General features: G+C 43.3%; 2 protein-coding genes across 6 annotated transcripts; both read right to left on the bottom strand.

Moving 5' to 3' along the window:
- Nucleotides 1–1,275: 1,275 nt before the first annotated feature.
- On the bottom strand, nucleotides 1,276–6,582 carry LOC106580179 (protein fem-1 homolog C). The gene is made up of 2 exons (XM_014160949.3): nucleotides 4,831–6,582; nucleotides 1,276–4,192 (listed from the first exon to the last, which is right to left on the bottom strand). Exons 1-2 carry the CDS (start codon nucleotides 5,372–5,374, stop codon nucleotides 2,889–2,891), a joined length of 1,848 nt encoding a protein of 615 aa, XP_014016424.1. The 5' UTR covers nucleotides 5,375–6,582; the 3' UTR covers nucleotides 1,276–2,888.
- Nucleotides 6,583–9,729: 3,147 nt separating this feature from the next.
- Nucleotides 9,730–12,038, bottom strand: LOC106580180 (transmembrane emp24 domain-containing protein 7). 5 transcript variants are annotated; one of them, XM_014160950.3, is made up of 4 exons: nucleotides 11,860–12,038; nucleotides 11,320–11,528; nucleotides 10,976–11,221; nucleotides 9,730–10,718 (listed from the first exon to the last, which is right to left on the bottom strand). In XM_014160950.3, the coding sequence occupies exons 2-4, from the start codon at nucleotides 11,485–11,487 to the stop codon at nucleotides 10,482–10,484; spliced, it is 651 nt and encodes a 216-aa protein (XP_014016425.2). In that variant the 5' UTR covers nucleotides 11,488–11,528; nucleotides 11,860–12,038; the 3' UTR covers nucleotides 9,730–10,481. The 5 variants fall into 5 exon arrangements, with proteins under 5 accessions (XP_014016425.2, XP_014016428.2, XP_014016426.2 ...); XM_014160953.3 differs by having other exon boundaries at nucleotides 11,320–11,492; nucleotides 11,860–12,007; XM_014160951.3 differs by having other exon boundaries at nucleotides 11,320–11,547; nucleotides 11,860–11,999.
- Nucleotides 12,039–14,366: the final 2,328 nt, after the last annotated feature.

Below are 14,366 nucleotides of genomic sequence, written 5' to 3'. Positions count from 1 at the left end.
GTAAGGGCCAGTTTGCGCTGTTCTGTGAAGGGAGTAGTACACAGAGCTGTATGAGATCTTCAGTTTCTTGGCATTTCTCGCATGGAATAGCCTTCATTTCTCAGAACAAGAATAGACTGACAAGTTTCAGAAGAAATATATTTGTTTCTGGCCATTTTGAGCCTGTAATCAAACCCACAAATGCTAGTGCTCCAGATACTCAACTAGTCTAAATAAGGCCAGTTTTATTGCTTATTTAATAAGGACAGCAGTTTTCAGCTGTGCTAAGATAATTGCAAAAGGTTTTTCTAATGATCAATTAGCCTTTTAAAATGATAAACTTGGATTAGCTAACACAATGTGCCATTGGAACACAGGAGTGATGGTTGCTGATAATGGGCCTCTGTACCATATTCTCTGTAGATATTCCATAAAAAATTTGCCGTTTCCAGCTACAATAGTCATTTTCAACATTAACAATGTCTACACTGTATTTCTGATCAATTTGATGTTATTTTAGTGGACAATTTTTAGGGCTTTTCTTTAAAAAACGAGGACATTTCGAAGTGACCCATAACCTTTGAACGGTTCTGTACATATTACCTCAACTAACCAGTGACCCCGCACATTGACTCTGTACTGGTACCCTGTATATAGCCTCGCTATTGTTATTTTACTGCTGCTCTTTAATTATTTGTAACTTATTTTTTACTTAACCAACAATGCCCTTAAGAAAAATAAGTGTTAAGGGCTTGTAAGTAAGCATTTCACTGTAAGGTCTACAACAGTTGTATTCAGCGCATGTGACAAATACAATTTGATTTACTTCCATACTTGACAGACTACAGCTACTGCAAGTATAAACATGTGCAATCAACCAATGTAGAAAACAACCTTGTTTCAGTTTTAAATTAGCACTTGAGAACATTCCAGAGAAGAGTTAGGCTACTGTTCAGCAGAGTTGAGAAATGTTGAAGAGATCAAACATATGACAAAGAACCCCAAGTTGACACTTAACCCATGTTTTACACAAATAAGATAGACAAGTGGAACAGTGAGAAAACCAATAATATAACCAACCATGGCCAGCTACACAGGCCTACTGTGGTCATAGAGTATCACCCTACTTGCTACATACATTACTCACCATGACTCATCAAAAGAACAGAAAAGTAACTGTGCAACATTTTTAACTGCTGGGATTTTTTTTTTTTGTGTCTGTAGGGAAGTCACTACAAAAGTTTCATCCTGTTGCATAGCTATCTGGGGCTGAATCATAACACTGGGGCAATGAGGACAAGTGCAATATGGGTTTATTGTCAAATCGGTTGTTAAAATATTAACTTGATATGTCACTTTGTTATATGAAGTCTTAAAGTCTGTTGTAATAAAGTGCAGAATTAAAGCAAGTTCCCTGGTGGAACTGTACTTTTGTATGGTTCGGTCCTTAGCGAAATGTATTTCTAAAAATATGTAAAGCCCTTTAAACCACACAAATGAAGCTAATGTGCAAGGTTATTTCACAAAGCTCAGCCCCACTGTACAAGGCCTCCCCTCTTTGCAATTAGAATACAATTGGACAAATATAAAGGTTCCACGTTTGGGTTAGTCAGAGCTCTGAAGAGTTTATACGATAATTGATATGCCGTACAAAGCTCAGATGTCAATGAATTTCCTGTAAACTCAAACTACATGCACGGCCATACTAGTATCCAACGAACCGATGTCTATTGTTTTTGTGCTCAGCTCACCATAGAACAAATTCAGGTTCAAAGATCAATAACATGAAGGGTTGCATACACTCCTACTCAAAACCTACACACAATTACCTTTTACAGTTAACACATGAAACCACGCAACACTACCAATTGAACAGCATTCAGCAATTGTCACATCCCTCTTTGCTTAGTGTAACAAATGATGGAAACAAAGGAACAGGCAGTCACCACATATAATGCTAACACAGAACAGTGGCATATCATAGCCTGTGCATAGGAGGAATAAAGCACTTATGGTATTTGCAAACATTACCACTTCATAAAGCTTCATGGTTTTGATAGAGAAATGAGTTGATTCCATTACACTCAACTACGCCGATACAAAACCATGACAACATAACCACTGAATGAGAGCATAAAGAATGTATGATTAAAGTTAAGAGTCTTGGCAACATAGTAATGGAAAAAAGTCCCAGCATTCCGCCATCTTTGCATAGATAGAAAGAAACAAAGAGATGGGGGCATGGAGAAATCTCTCAATGATATCTTAATAAATAGCATGGAAAATGTAGACATTAGTAAGCTAAAACTATTGTGCATGCGCATATTTAAAAAAATCCCCATCTGTTTGCCACAGAGCTATAAAGGGGGGCTGCACTTCCTGATTTGGCCTATTTTTTCAGCCATGTACATTGGGTCATTTGTTGATGGTTGATGGTCCCTAACTAGCCCCATAGAAATATCTAATATCAAACCAAATTGGCCATGGGAATTACTATGGTTGCGTGCAGCTCTGCTTCAAATTGATGATTAGATGGGTGCTGTGGGCTGTGGGAAGGATTGAAATAAACCCAACCCAAAAAATGTTAGGGTACTCCTCATTCCGTGACATACCATTTTTTCCTATCATCGCGCAAATCTCAGTTTTTGGACGAGACAGACTATGACCAAAATTATCCTATTTACACTTTGTAGTCAACTTTGACACTAAAATAAATGTTTGACTCATATCGATGCCACATAGGCTGTTTTCAAAACAAGAAGTTGCTTTTTAGGGGCAGTTGCTTTTTAATTCTGTCTTCGAAGGGGGGAAAAGGAAAGTTCACACAATGTTCATCATGGACTTCAATACAATCAAAAAGAGAGCACATGGGGCGAGGAGAATGGTGGCACACACATCTTTAATAGTCATTATCTGTGGAGAAGCACAAAGGCCTCCAACTTCTCTGGGATGTTGCCTCTGTAGCAGAGGCTGTGCTTGATGATAGCCCGTGCAGCCAGACACTGCAGGGTGGTGTGGTTGATGGGCTGGATCAGGTTCTTGGCCATCTCCTTCTCGTCCAGCAGGTCGCAGGCCGTCTGCTTCAGGGAGTTGGTGCTGTCAAAGTGCGTGCCGCAGGCGATCAGCAGGTTCATGATGTCCGGGTGATTGTTGGAGGCGGCCACATGCAGGGGGCTGTTGTTGTCCTCGTCGCGGCAGTTGACGTCCGCCCCACACTCCAGTAGGATAGAGGTGACCTGGAAAGAGGGGAACTTACAGACAGGATAGCGGCCCACGCAGGTGGTGTTCCTGTCCACGGCCAGGTGGAGCGGGCTGTAGCCATTCTTCCCGCAGGGCTGCAGCTTGAGGAACCTGTAGATGGTCTCCTTCTTGAAGTGGTCCTGCTCCACGGTACAGGGAACCTTCTCCAGCAGGCAGATGAGATGCAGGATAATGGAGAGGGCCTTGCTGAGCTGAGCCGGGTCAGGCTGAGTTTGTTTCACCGCACGTTCAATCTCCAGCACACTCTTACTGAGGATGCCCATGAGGTCGTTGAAGGAGACCGAGGTGCCCAGAAGGCCTTTAGCACGGTCCTGGAGCATGAAGGAGAAGAGCTCAGCGAAGGACAGCAGGCTGCTGGCTGTCATGGGGCTGAGGGGGTCCAAGTTGCTCTGCTGCATGTCAAGGGCATACTTCCAAAGGTTAATGCAGCGCTCAAAATTCCCAGAGTCAGCGTATACAGCTCCCCTGTAGCGGATGTAGTAAGAGGTGTCAGGGTGGGAGGGACCTAGGATGCGCTCTCTAATGAGCAGGGCCTGCATCCTCATCTCATCTGGGTCTGAGATCAGGGTGTCTAGCTCCTCCCCATTACTTACTTCCCTGGCATAGTCATAGGCCATGATCAACTGCTTTGGCTCTGCTTTGTTAAGAACATGTTTGCTGTCACTGTATCTCAGATCCATGGCTCTCTTCCAGTACTTTAATGCCCCAAGAAGATCCCGCTTTTTGTCCACAAAAGTAGCACCAAGCAGTTCGAGGGCGTTTATCCTCTCCATGTGGTTTGTTTGCTGGTGTTGTGTCAGATAGTCAACAATGTTAGTGTGGCCAGTCACACTAGCAGACAGCAGTGGGGTCATTCCATAACCATCCCTCTCCATGGTGGCTCCATATTTTAGCAGCGTCTTCATTATCTCCAAGCTGCCAGATTCAGCACAGTCATGTAATGCTGTGTTACCTGTGAAGAAAGAAATACTAATACATGTTTTGCAAACTGGAAACCATTTCTGCAGACATTCTAGCAATAAATAAATATTCAAATTCATTGAAAGTAGATGTTTAAGTGAAGAGACAAAAAGGTTACATTTGCTACATTTCATGACTAAATATGTTTGTCAAATAACTTGGTAAGCAAATGTCTTCCCACATGCTTGCCTGTAACCCTTTCCCTCTAGGAGTAGACCAGGGTGATGTAAGCAATGTGCCAATCTAAGCACCTGTCAAGGGGGTAAAATTCTCATGGATTGGGACAGATCTTGTGAGTGGGCTATTGCAAGGCTTACATTTAGAACAGGCCTGGGTGGTATCACATCCCCTAATTGGTTTAAACACAAAATTACTCCAGCTTGTTAGTTGACCTGATTAGATGTCCAAATGGAGGATTTACCTCAAGACTGTCTGAAAAACATATACAGGTTTGGCAAATTGATCTGCATTTAACAGCAAATTACTGAATGTTTCATCATTTTGGTTTTGATCTGTCATGACATAATAACAGAGCAATGCACCTGCCAGGTACTAGGCCTTATCTCATTGCTCAGGTAGGCCCAGGGATATATAATACAGGAAAATAAACGTTTGAATGTGTGACCTCACCTTTAATACTTTTCCTGTTAACATCAGCGTCTTTTTCCAATAGATACTGGGCAATTTCCTTGTGTCCTTTGTAACACGAGATCATGAGGCATGTGTGACCATGTCTGTTTGCTACTTCCAGGTCTGCCTTGTGCTCTACCAGGTATTTTACAATGTCCAGATGCCCATCGAAGCAGGCTGCTCTCAGGGGGGTGGAATTGGTGAGTGTTGTACTGTTCACAGAGGCACCGTGGCCAAGTAAAGATTGCACTACTTTCAGGTGTCCTGCTGCTGAGGCAGCCCATAGAGGGGGGGCACCTTCGATAGTCTCTCCATCAAAATTCACTGACCCCCCAACCTCAACGGGTGCGCAGCAACACTCCAAAAGATATTCCACTAAATCCAGGTGTCCGTATCTTGCAGCCATAAGCAAAGAGGTCGCACCGTTTGTTTTCTCTGCCATTAATTTGGTAACCTCTAGGCCAGTTTTGTTCTCCAAAAGTTTCTGAAGCAACCGTAGCTTGCCATCTCTGGCTGCATTGAACACCGCCGTTTGTAAATCCATTTATGCAGCTTTGTTCACGGACAGTTGATTAAGACACGAGCGTCTTGATAAAAGTATGTGGCAGGTGTTGAGCAGAAGCCTTTGTTTGTGGCACTCGATACTATGTGACTAGCTAACTACGTATTGCTAAATTAGCCAAATGGGAGGCAGAAATCCGCCAGCTAGCGATTGAAAAAGGTATTTGTTAACATTGACATGTTCTGCTTTCCCCTCTTCTCAATTGAAAGTTTGTTAGCGACGGAAATATAGCTAACTTAATAAAATTGCGTGGGTAGCTAGCTACGGCACTGTTCAACCAAATACCATGGGTGTAATCATAACGCAAAATCTGTCGCGAACCCGATAACTCCCGACGGAAAACGATAGTTTACTGGGCACATTCAGGTAGGTCCCGCCCTGTTTCGTTGTTAAACGGTAAACAGTTTGCGTAATGAATACATCCCATGAGTGTAATCATTAGCAAAACTTAACGTTTTGCAACTACAACGAGTTTCTATTGGACAAATGCAGATAGATCCCTCCCTGTTTCGTCCCGTTTGCATCCGTCTGAGAAACGTTTTGCAAAAGAATCGGCGTAATGAATACGCCCCAGCTAGGCGTGTACAGTCTACGCTGCCCGACGTCCTTTTCAGTTTCAAACTGTATTTTTTTTGGATTAGCCTTAATTCTGCATGTCATTTTCCGACAGAACCGTGTGTAAATCGACGTATATCTAGATGTTTTATCCAGTTTAAATATCAAGAAATAGGGTGAGGTCAGAGAACATCCGCCCCGCTTGGTATTTAATGTACAGTTACGCTAGCTAGCCAACATTGTCCAACAGCGGAAGTCGAGATGCGTTCTTTTTTCTTCGGTGATTAGCTTGTAGTGTTGTAAATTTTGCCCTCCCGTTAAATCTATACCAGAGGAAATAACACAAGAAAAAGCTAGTATGGATATTTTTCTATATTGTTATTGGCGGGGGGCGGCCACACTGGTTAGATCATCCCGACTCAATGGGGGCGATTCGATTATGCTGGGGTGTGGGACACGTGATATGAACGGGCAAAAACGGAGAGGGAGGAGCACTATTTCAAATCGAAAAGCAATCAGCGCCGCTCGGTCATGTTGTCAACAATTAGGCAGCGTAGTGCATCGTTCCGAAACATGCATATATTTCCCATAAAATATTGTAACGACCCTTGGTTTATAAGCGCGGATATCGACCCTGCCGCGGGAGCATGCATTTTGCGGCACAGTCGATAGCACGCTGGACTTCGGGCTAGAAGGTCGGGGGTTCGAGACCTGCTCCATTACATTATGTTTGCATTTTCAAGCTACTTTTCATTGTGAAGGTATATTAAACGTTTTTATCAAAATAAATCACTTTTGTATGTGAAAACTCAGAATCGTACTCATTACTCCAAGTGCTTGGTTACGTCACCTTTGTTTTGAGCAGACCTCGTCGTTTGGCTTTGAACGGGGCGCCTGTGGCTCACGCCCGGAGGCAGCCCGGTTCCAAACGTAAACAACTGTCATCCAGTGCACAACACGCCTTCCCGGACAGATGAATCGAGTCCCCTCATTACCCAGAGTACACTGCTGTCAATTCGAAAACAATGCGTTTTTTATTTATTTCCTATTTATTGAAAAGGAAACCGTCCAATCACAGAGCTGATATTCGCTTATGCGCTTGTATTCGCGTGCGCAATAGCAGTTAAAGGCAAATACCCGACTCCCATCATTTTAGGAGGTTGAGCAAGATGTTATTATATATATTTTTTGGTTTGTTGTGAATAAATTTGGCATCTGCGCATAAAACTGTATTAAACGAATAATAACATATTTGCGAGTCTTTACAGGCAGATGGCGATTGCATTGCATATACACTGCTCAAAAAAATAAAGGGAACACTTAAACAACACAATGTAACTCCAAGTCAATCACACTTCTGTGAAATCAAACTGTCCACTTAGGAAGCAACACTGATTGACAATAAATTTCACATGCTGTTGTGCAAATGGAATAGACAACAGGTGGAAATTATAGACAATTAGCAAGACACCCCCAATAAAGGAGTGGTTCTGCAGGTGGTGACCATAGACCACTTCTCAGTTCCTATGCTTCCTGGCTGATGTTTTGGTCACTTTTGAATGCTGGCGGTGCTTTCACTCTAGTGGTAGCATGAGATGGAGTCTACAACCCACACAAGTGGCTCAGGTAGTGCAGCTCATCCAGGATGGCACATCAATGCGAGCGGTGGCAAGAAGGTTTGCTGTGTCTGTCAGCGTAGTGTCCAGAGCATGGAGGCGCTACCAGGAGACAGGCCAGTACATCAGGAGACGTGGAGGAGGCCGTAGGAGGGCAACAACCCAGCAGCAGGACCGCTACCTCCGCCTTTGTGCAAGGAGGAGCAGGAGGAGCACTGCCAGAGCCCTGCAAAATGACCTCCAGCAGGCCACAAATGTGCATGGGTCTGCTCAAACGGTCAGAAACAGACTCCATGAGGGTGGTATGAAGGCCCGACGTCCACAGGTGGGGGTTGTGCTTACAGCCCAACACCGTGCAGGACGTTTGGCATTTGCCAGAGAACACCAAGATTGGCAAATTCGCCACTGGAGCCCTGTGCTCTTCACAGATGAAAGCAGGTTCACACTGAGCACATGTGACAGAGTCTGGAGACGCCGTGGAGAACGTTCTGCTGCCTGCAACATCCTCCAGCATGACCGGTTTGGCGGTGGGTCAGTCATGGTGTGGGGTGGCATTTCTTTGGGGGGCCGCACAGCCCTCCATGTGCTCGCCAGAGGTAGCCTGACTGCCATTAGGTACCGAGATGAGATCCTCAGACCCCTTGTGAGACCATATGCTGGTGCGGTTGGCCCTGGGTTCCTCCTAATGCAAGACAATGCTAGACCTCATGTGGCTGGAGTGTGTCAGCAGTTCCTGCAAGAGGAAGGCATTGATGCTATGGACTGGCCCGCCCGTTCCCCAGACCTGAATCCAATTGAGCACATCTGGGACATCATGTCTCGCTCCATCCACCAACGCCACGTTGCACCACAGACTGTCCAGGAGTTGGCGGATGCTTTAGTCCAGGTCTGGGAGGAGATCCCTCAGGAGACCATCCGCCACCTCATCAGGAGCATGCCCAGGCGTTGTAGGGAGGTCATACAGGCACGTGGAGGCCACACACACTACTGAGCCTCATTTTGACTTGTTTTAAGGACATTACATCAAAGTTGGATCAGCCTGTAGTGTGGTTTTCCACTTTCATTTTTTGTGACTGCAACTCCAGACCTCCATGGGTTGATAAATTGGATTTCCATTGATTATTTTTGTGTGATTTTGTTGTCAGCACATTCAACTATGTAAAGAAAAAAGTATTTAATAAGATTATTTCTTTCATTCAGATCTAGGATGTGTTGAAGTGTTCCCTTTATTTTTTTGAGCAGTATATTTTGTTGGCTACTAACCACCTGGAGGTTGAGTGAACAATGTACAGAGTGAACAATATGATCAATTATTTGATCAACAAGCACCAAGTGTATATAGAATCAAGATTAATTTCAGAAAAAAGTTTAATGCTTTATGCAGTTCTTGAAAACATCACTTGACAATGTAATCATAAACTGTTTCATTACATATTTTTCTTGACACATTTCTCGGTGTTGTATACAACCGCACCTTTGATGTTCACAAGTGTACATGGCCCACAAGCTGCGTCCTTTGTAAATAACAAAATGAAATACTTGTTGATCATTAGCAACCTGAGCAGTGAGTGGATTTTAATGTATCAGCTATTCCTGATGATACTGATATATAATATTCTGCATCACAATATAGAGGTAATTGTCAAAATAATGGAAACACTTGAGCAAATGAGGGATACAAAGTATATTGAAAGCAGGCACTTCCACACTGGTGTGGTTCTTGAGTTAATTAAGCAATTAACATCCCATCATGCTTAGGGTCATCTTAAAAAAATGCTGGGCAGGCCATTATTTTGTCCCACAATGCACCCATCCACAGGGTACTGAACGGTTTGATGAGAATGAAAACCACGTGCCATAGCCGTCTGTCACCCAATTGAACACTTGTGGGAGATTCTAGAGCGGCATCTGAGGAAGCATTCCCACCATCAACAAAACACTAAATGATGGAATTTCTCATGGAAGAATGGTGTCGCATCCCTCCAATAAGGTTCCAGACACTTGTAAAATCTGTGCCAAGGTGCATTAAAGCTGTTCTAGCTTGTGCTGGCCCAATGCTCTATTAAGACACTTTATGTTGTTTCCTTTATATTGGCAGTTACCTGTAAATGCTATCTATTTATGTGGCTCAGTTTATTAATTTATTGAATATTGAAGGTCTGACAATGGGTTTACCAGAATGTTTATTAAGCTATGCAAATAAGGAAACAATTCCTTGGACTGCCAACAAGCTGATGACTGTGCAGAAACAATCATGAACAGTATGCAAACAAAATATGACCACACACATGCCTAATATGAAATAAATTAAATAATTGTGCTTACACCAGCTTCATATTCATGTTTTAACCATATAAACCAACAACAAAGCACCAGTTACAATAAAGAGATGGTTAAACTCCTAGTCAAGGTCTATCCACCCAAAACACGACCTCTGCTTGCCACAAGCCTGTTAAGTGGACTCACATTAAAAGCAAACCAATTGTTTACAACAGACAGAGTACTTTTGATATCACAACTTGAATCTAACAACCAAGTTTGAATTGTCATTACTAAGGAAGTGAGAACTGTGCTCAAATTAAATTCTGCAACTACGACTTAATGTATCAAGTAGGTGTCAAATTAGAACTGCAAGACAGGCTACCAGTTTGTTCACATTATTCTGGTAAACAGTGTTGTAAAAAACAATAACAATATGCACCCACATGATAAATACGTTGTTGCATTTCCAACATTATTTGCTAGATTTTATTTAGATAATCCAGTGGGTGTTTAAAAGTAACTTCAAAGCCTGAACGTACCTTAAATTCTAATTTTATGAATGGCATCTATAAAAAACATTCTGCCATGAACTGTTGTTGGTGGCGTTGGATCTGAAGTCCCTTGTGGAGGTGACCGGGATGAGATGCTGTGGGATGTTAGGATCCAACACGCGTGGTGGTGGTCTTCCTGTCAGAAAAGAAGCTTCTCAGCAAGATCACCTGGCTGATGCTGACTACCAGCAAAATGAAGGCCTCCCCAATGGACCAGAAAGCCACTCTTGTGTTGAGGTCCTCGGCTCGGCTGCGTCCCTGAGCCTCCCGCAGACGGAAATGTGTCTGATAGTCAATGACCGATTTCAGGGCCTCATGAATGGACACGCAGGCAGACTCCATCTGAAACAGGTATTTTCAGGCTTAAAAAAGGCATACAAGATCCCTGTATGGTTTGACATGCAAGCACTGCAAATAACCAGAAATCTATGCCTATGCACACAGTTCTTTCCATTATGTTTTTGCCAAATGGGGCAAACTGAAATCCAATAGCATTTTATTTTGTTGTAGAGAATTAACAGATTGTTTTGATTGAACTGCCATATTGAATATTGCACAGAAAAACACCTCTCAGCAATAGTCATCAACAACAGACCTACCTGGGTTAAAGCAGTGACCCTGTTCTCATTGGGGAAAAGTGGGGGATCCTCTCCAACTTGGAAATCGAAGTAGACGGTCTTATGCGTGAAGGTGGAAAACTCATTGCTGAAGCAGAACTTATGTGTTCCGTTCTTGGCAGCTGTGAATGTAAAGCTGTCATACTGCTTCTTCATTTCTTTGTAAAGAACAGTACCATCTGCATCCTCTAGATGACAGTCAACATCGTAATGCCCGCCAGTGACAACCTGGAGAGAAAATATTTTGTTTTAAATACAGCCTAGCAATTTAGCTGTAGTTATTCCCATAACTCCATGTCATAATGTGAGGGCCTCAATCAACTTACCTGGAACTCAAGTGTACACTTGGTGCCAATGGTAATATCTTCATAGAAACACTGTTTTGCGTTATCTGGAAGCTCAAACGTAAGCTCGGAGCCAAACGTCCATCCACAGAGCAGGTGGGCCCAAAGAACCTGCACCAACACTCTGATGGTACCATGATAGCTGTACATCTTCGCTGGTGGAAGAGTGGTAATCTGATATTGCTGTGAACCTGCAAACCAATACTATTTCTAGATAACATCAAACAAATACCTAAATAGGAAAAACGTATACATTGACATGTGAACTAACAACATATGACTGAAATGGAATGGTCTACAAACCAAACGCGGAATTCACAATTGACTAGCTTGATACGCTAATTTAGCTAGCTAGCTGACACGGCCGATTCACTTGCAATCTGTTTTTATTAGAATTTGAGTTGGCAAGATTAACTAGGTTTACAATGAACAATTACAATAATTTATTGTACACACATTTTAAGTCATCGTTGAATAGCATGCTATTTTAGTTCAATATTGTGGTTAATTCAAACTACTCACTTTAAATCCCTCATCCGGATGAAAGTAGCTGCTATGAGACGTAGCATCAACGAATCACCCCATTGGCTAACATGAAATGGGCCCGCCTCCGTTCTTCTACCATTGGTCAGAATTATCAGAGGAAGCGCTATAACAGGAGGTGTGTTCAGTTCGCTTGAACGTTTTCTACCTTGTGAAACGGTTTGTACTGTACGACACGTTTCCGCAATACGTTCTTGAACAGGATTTGACGTACTTTGCTGGGTGTGGCTTGAAGCAATGAGTGACATTTAAAGGGCAGTTGCCACACTGACAGCGTTGCCCAATCCCTCCCCGTTTTGAAACTGCTCGTTCGTTACAGCACCGTTTCTGTTTAATAAAACGTTCCAGAACGTGAACAATTACGGAACGCAGCCAGGGTCATGGCTAGAAGCTTTTGTCAAATTAACGTCCATTTGTTTTTGCGCTTTAGCTAACCTAACCTTAACATAATTATCCTAACCTGCTGGGGAAGTTCTAACCTGCTATGAAAAGTCAAATCTGACGTTAATTTGACAAAAGCTGTAGCACTTCTAGCAATGACCCTCCCACAGAGATGATATTAACCAGGAGGAAATTTAGATTTTTGTCTCTGGTCTCCAGTCTTGTTACTGTTAAATTTGTCAATGTTTGTCAGATTTTTGTAAGCCCCACCACACTATCATTTGAATAAACCATGTGATCCCTTGTGGTGTCACTTACCATAGGCCTACATAAGGCCCAAAGGGAATTTGACTAACAACTGATACCAGGGTCAGATTATTCTTCCAATCTATTTACAGCTACATACCTCAGCTACTAAACACATACGTTGACCACACATTCATAGCAACAGGAAGTAGGGGTTTTGATGGTGCTGCAGCACCCCCTGAAAAATCAGTATAAAAAAAATATTCACCAAAGTAGTGGACTGGCCCTTTACCAGTCCTGTACTAGCAGACAGATATAGCCATCTGTAGCTCTGGCCAACATTTGTTTGTTGTAAAAAAAAAAAAGCCGTCCCTCTTAACAGGACTGGCCCTGTCAATCACCCTTCACAACTCTGTTCATCCAAACAATCAGGGCGCTTGGACACACTCCAGGGCTCAGCCACACACCTCAAGTTAGAGAGCATGTTCACCTCAGTCCCAGCTCCACGAGGGGGCAAAAGGGGGCTTAGCCCTTCATTTGAAACTTGTGCCCCCTCAGTTTTAGTTTCATGTCCCTATATATAAATAGCAAAAAAGTTCAAATGATTGAGTGACAGGTTGGTGTGAAATTTTTATCTCTGCTGCGCTGCATCAGCACAATGGTGGACAGTACAGTATAGTAGGAGGGCTATGGAAAGCCCCAGTGGCAGTTAGGTATTTTTATTTTAACTAGGCAAGTCAGTTAAGAACAAATATTTATTTTACAATGACAGCCTACCCCGGCGACGCTGGGCCAATTGTGCGCCGTCCTATGGGACTTCCGATCACGGCCGGTTGTAATACAGCCTGGGATCGAACCAGGGTCTGTAGGGACACTTCAAGAAGTGAGATGCAGTGCCTTAGAAGGTATGACTCTGTTGGGTTTCCATAAATGTGGGAAAAAACTCTTCTCATCTTTGGTAGGCTAAGTGAATAATGTGATACGCCTCTGCCTGTAATATTATATCGTTATTTATAAGGGCGGGGTCAAGTTTACAGTTGAAGCTGCTTCACTCAACTCTGCCTGACACCCCATCACTATAGAGTTTAGTTAGCGTAGCTCAGTTATCAAACGCGTTGGTGTTATTAGCCTTCACCCATTTAGCTAGCACGAACCAGCTAAGCTGCCACGATGGGTATCAGAAATTGGCTTTGCCAAAGTACCCAAACAAAGTCTAAGGAGAAGGGGACACCTGGCTACTGTGTCAGTGGTTGTTAAAAGTTGTGACAGCATTGTGAAGTTCCTCTCTGACATCGAATGCACGCGTTCGTACAACACAGAAGTAGAGTCACTCGAGGCTACAGGGCTGCTGAAGGCGGTGACGGACCCCAACTTTGTTTACAGCCACCATGGTGCAAAGAATCCTCAGTCTTCTCGATCCTCCAAACAAATGACTCCAGGCAAAAGCAACCGATCTTTACACTGGAGTCAAAGTGGTCCGCATTGTGTTGGAGTGCATTGAGAAGCTGAGGCACAGTGCAGTGGCACCACCAACTCCAAGCAAACTACAACGTTATCTAAGTAAAATCTCCAGCAATACGTGGTGGACAGTACAGTAGGCCAGCAGGACAGAGGAGAAGAGACTGTGTAAAAGACTGTTCTTCAGCACGTTTGATGCTGTCATTGGTGAATTGTCAGAACACAACAGTCAATTGGTGGGGGCCCTGTGTGCCCCTTGACCCAGAGAGCCATGACTTTCTAGATGTGAAAAAGGTGAAACCAGTGCTGGATCTAAGCAAACAGATTTGGTGGAAGCTGAGTTTAGTGTTGCTTGCCAGTTTGTGCAGACTGAAATCGCCAGCTCCAATGAGGACAAATGG

Source organism: Salmo salar, chromosome 20 (assembly GCF_965601325.2).
Source record: "Salmo salar chromosome 20, fSalSal1, whole genome shotgun sequence".
In the NCBI taxonomy this organism is placed as follows: Eukaryota; Metazoa; Chordata; class Actinopteri; order Salmoniformes; family Salmonidae; genus Salmo; species Salmo salar.
Note: the sequence above shows the minus strand (reverse complement) of the source record. Positions and strands in the feature narration are given on the sequence as shown.

What these genes read in the sequence shown, in the direction of transcription:
- LOC106580179 (XM_014160949.3), bottom strand. Translation starts at nt 5,374, where the DNA reads ATGGATTTACAAACGGCGGTGTTCAATGCAGCCAGAGATGGCAAGCTA. An exon ending in TAACAGGAAAAGTATTAAAG is followed by an intron (nt 4,193 to 4,830) that starts GTGAGGTCACAC and finishes CTTTCTTCACAG; the next exon opens with GTAACACAGCATTACATGAC.
- LOC106580180 (XM_014160950.3), bottom strand. Translation starts at nt 11,487, where the DNA reads ATGTACAGCTATCATGGTACCATCAGAGTGTTGGTGCAGGTTCTTTGG. An exon ending in AGTGTACACTTGAGTTCCAG is followed by an intron (nt 11,222 to 11,319) that starts GTAAGTTGATTG and finishes TTTTCTCTCCAG; the next exon opens with GTTGTCACTGGCGGGCATTA. An exon ending in GGGTCACTGCTTTAACCCAG is followed by an intron (nt 10,719 to 10,975) that starts GTAGGTCTGTTG and finishes TACCTGTTTCAG; the next exon opens with ATGGAGTCTGCCTGCGTGTC.